Here is a 4,373-nt window from a genome sequence, read left to right on the forward strand (position 1 = left end):
TCAGACTTGTGAAGGATTTCTAGCTAATATTGGATCAGCCTTCTCATCAGATTTTACTGGCTTAGGTACCCTGAGAACACTGTACACCACAGTAGCAGCAATGGCTCCAAGAATAGGTGCTGCAATATAAACCCAAATGTTCTTGTACGGACTGGTGACGGCAGCCGGGCCAAAACTTCTTGCAGGATTCAAGGAAGCTCGAGTGATGGGCCTGCAAAATCCAATACATAAAAAAAGTGTAATTATCATGTGTACGTAAGAGTGATAGTACAATGCAAAGCTATAGTAATTAAGAGATTATTAGATTACTAGTGAGGAGGTTATAACCCAGCAATCATGACATTAACCAAAACGGCACCACCTATTGCAATTCCAGGGAGATTCTTGCCCTAATTTTGTAGTCAAGCATAGGGTTAGTGCTTTGTCAACGAAAAACCAACAAGTTAACACTCTTTCTTTAGCCTTTTGCTGTACACGTGCAAGTGCAGAAACATTGGTAAAATATTTAGTTTCGAGTGTAGCAGGCTAGAAAAAAAGTGTGTCAAAACCTAACCGAACACAGAGAAACAGGCTGAGAAAAATAGAGGACAGTACCGCTCTGTCATTAGTGTCAACACACCACAAATGGTGAACAACAATATAAACGTGATGACGAATTCCCAAGTAACAGCCTGAGGGTCAGGCTTGCTAATGTTGCACCAGACAACTGTGACATCACATATATAGGTACCTAATGAGTTGATATTATACTATATATTTTACTCTAATTTCAGTAATAATTTATTGGTTATTATGTGTGTGATATTTTGAATTATATTTCTAATGTAGGACATTCGACTTTCTTTGGAGCAAAAAATAATCAAACAGATGAACTTTGGAGTGATTCCAATTGGAGGTTGTTGTCTTTTAAGATGATTGTGTCAAAATTCCAGATTTTTCAACCAAGCCATTTGACTATGGCAATGAAATAAAGGCTCAGAGCGCAGCTTTCCTAAATTGATGTTTCTGGACGTTTTGAGTATTTTGGATAGTGCATTTTTGCTCACCATCATTTAGTGTGGTGTATGCTCATCACCCTATTTATCACCGTTAGATGGTTTGAGTTTTGAGATTTATTCCTATCCACTACATGAATCTCGGCATTCTAACTCATCTAACAGTGATAAATAGAGTGGTGAGCATACACCACACTAAATGATAGTGAGCAAAAATACTCCCTCTAACATATTTTGAGGAACATTCCTTCTGAGGATTTGTAGGGGACGTCTCTAGCTTTCAAAAGAGATCTTTTGAGACCAAATCAGAGTTAATTTGGTCAGTCAAAAGACAAATTTTCTGAGAAGTCTGAATTTTAATTTAAATAGGAAACCTTTTATTTTCTATTTTATTATTTTATTATGTTTCCTAGTTTTATTCTAAGACCTTTTAGGGTTTTATTTTGTAGTAGTATAAATAAAGATATTTAGCCATTAGGGTTTGAGGGAAGAGAAGGAGAGGAGAACGCACACACACTTTAGAGGGTTATTCAAGTTTCTATGTGTTTTCTATCCTTATTCTCAATAATATTTTGTTTTATGATTGTTCGTAGCTAGTTTCTTTTGCTAAGGGGAGGCCTTTAACCTTAGCAAGAATATGTAGTTTCTTTTCAATTTACTTATGATATTATGCATGCATGTATGTTTTGAATTATTAATCACTGTTTTAAACTATCCAATTGTCTTGATGATTGGCCACCATTAGGATATTTAGAAAAGTAATTTGATGCAATTTTGGTCGGAAGGTTCCCTGAAATTGGCGCTGACTTCTTGTGGTTAATAATTGTAATTTTGCTTGAGATGAACACCACGTCTTAAGAGTTGCATGGTTTTTCAAAGAGTTTTCATAAAACTTAAATGAGTCTTTCATGTTCATATTTGATTTGAACGTCCAGACGGGTTGCATGTTAGATATACGTTTTATGTTGGAGGTTCCAAGTATAATATATATTAGGAAAACCTAACCTTCAAAATATGCATGGGTAATTAATAAGTAATTAGAAGAACTACGTAGGATTGTTAAGGTGATGGTTGAACTCTAGGGCTTTTACAAATTGATTTTCTTTAAATTGTTCTCTAGTTAATTTCTTTAATTGTTTTTTTTTTAAATTCGTTTTTATTATATTAAATTCTAAAATCAATATTTTCCAAACTTTGTTTTAAATAATTAATTAAGAGTTGGATATAAACACAAATTATTAATTCAATCCTTGTGAAAACGATCTTGCATGAGCATCTATACTACAACATCCTTGTATTCTTGTAAATATTTCATGTGATTTTGACCCTAAAATCACTATTAGTACCTATAGCACAAGAATAATATTTATCAAGCATTTCTTTAGCAAGTTGTAATTGAAAATGTTTATAAAGACACTTGAATTTTTTTTTAAAATTTTATGTTTTAATTTAAATTCGCGTTGCTTGTATAGATTGTTTTGTCTTAATGCATTCAGGAAGTGATTTTGACACATAGTTTACCTTTTGTGGCACTCCAAATTGAACATTTCATTGTTTTTAAGGAAAACTAATGAAAAAGACTTGAAAACTTTACATTTTAACCAAAAATCATCTAATAAATTTATTTAATGATAAGGACAAGAGAAGAAGAAGAAGAAAAACTTCATTCATTCCTTTTAAAATTTCTACCATCATCATCACAGATTCTAACATATATCAACATGAATTAATTTCTTTTAGTTGCTCCTGCGCCACTCTTGCATGTAGAGACGCAGATATCAAGAATTCTGCAAAAAAATTCTATTACCATTAGAATTTAAATTTCGAGGTATCATCTTCGCATTGTCCTTTGAACCGCACGAAACCCTGTTTTGACTTTCCTTCATCGTCCAATTTGTTGACTATAGTCCCGCGGAGTCCAGAGTAATGTCATCATGATTAAAAGGATTAGAATCATGTTTATGGCTTATAGGTAATTGGCCAAACACCGGTTCTCTCTGCAAGTACATCAAAATCGTCAGTGCCAGAGTAATCTGAACACCATAGCATTCATTTTCTTCCTAATTGCAGATGAGTAATATTGAACTCAAGTACTATTTCACGAAAAACTCACATGGAGGCCCAATCGAGAAAATAGCCCTACACACAACTTACCATAAGATCATAAATAGCCCTACAAAAGTTCATAAATAAGATGTCTACTGCAAGAGTTTAATAGCAGAGTGGTCAAAACCAAAAGGAAAAATAACCAGTAACAAGTTTCATGGTTTACGTAGATTGAGGAATGTAGGAGAAAGCTTCAAAGACACAAAAGTGCACGCCATTTTGTTGATTATGCCAGTTTCACATATATAAAAACATTTATATGTGTTTATATATAAATGTGTTCATAAACAGAGTAGTAAGTTTTATAAACAGTATAGTAAGTTTCATAAACAATGTTATAAGTTTTCATAAACAGTGTAGTAAGTTTCATAAACAGTTTGTTTGAGAACACATGGGTCCACGTGTCAGATTTTTTTTAAAATTTTTTAATATTAAAATTATGTCTTTTTCATTAAAATTTAAGTTCTTTTGTCCTTTTTATTAAAATTAAGGGTTTTTCATTAAAATTTAAGTCTTTTTCATTAAATAAAGTTATAACATGATTTTTTATTAAAATAAACTTAGCCCAAACCCTTTTCATGAAAGTTCTCTTGTTTTTATACTCATGCTGAGCTGAAAGTGAAAATCACTACCCATATTTTGTGGTGGATCATTTCTATTAAAAACTAATCCAATTTAGTAGCTAGAAAAACCAAAATTGAAAACTAACATGTTATATATGCGCTATTAAGATAGGATACGGGAATTGAATTCACATATCGACCCTCTCCTTAATTAGTCAATCTTAGTCTTTTTTTTATCACACTAATCTACATTAAGGGAATGAGAAAGATCTGAACCTGAGATGTAATAGGTTGAAAAGGCCGTAAATCATCATGAAAATCCATCATTTGCCCATCTTAGTGTTTTAAAGTCTAAAATAAGCTATTTTTCTATTTCTATAAGAGAATGAAGGTCATTAAACTTTTATAATTTTATGTAAAGAAGTTAATTCAATGAAGAAGCTCTCAAAATTTCCGTGTAACAAATATACGAAGGTATGCAATTGTGTCTCACATGTTTGACTGGAAATCTGCGGCCAGCAGCCAAAGCAATAGTAACTGCAGGATTGAAATGGGCACCAGAGACATGCCCAACTGCATATACTGTGGCCATAAAAACAAGACCCCATACGATTGCTATTCCCACGACTGTAAGAGGCTGTACTTTGTTGACAAGAGCAGCCCCACAGCCTATAAATATGACAATGTATGTGCCCCCAAGCTCCGCCAT

At 32.9% G+C, this 4,373-nt stretch overlaps 1 protein-coding gene across 1 annotated transcript; it reads right to left on the reverse strand.

The window, feature by feature from the left end:
• Positions 1-4,373, reverse strand: LOC137726879 (aquaporin NIP1-1-like). The gene is made up of 2 exons (XM_068465834.1): positions 4,135-4,373; positions 1-211 (listed from the first exon to the last, which is right to left on the reverse strand). Exons 1-2 carry the CDS (start codon positions 4,371-4,373, stop codon positions 1-3), a joined length of 450 nt encoding a protein of 149 aa, XP_068321935.1.

The sequence above is a fragment of the Pyrus communis genome, chromosome 1 (assembly GCF_963583255.1).
Source record: "Pyrus communis chromosome 1, drPyrComm1.1, whole genome shotgun sequence".
NCBI lineage: Eukaryota > Viridiplantae > Streptophyta > Magnoliopsida > Rosales > Rosaceae > Pyrus > Pyrus communis.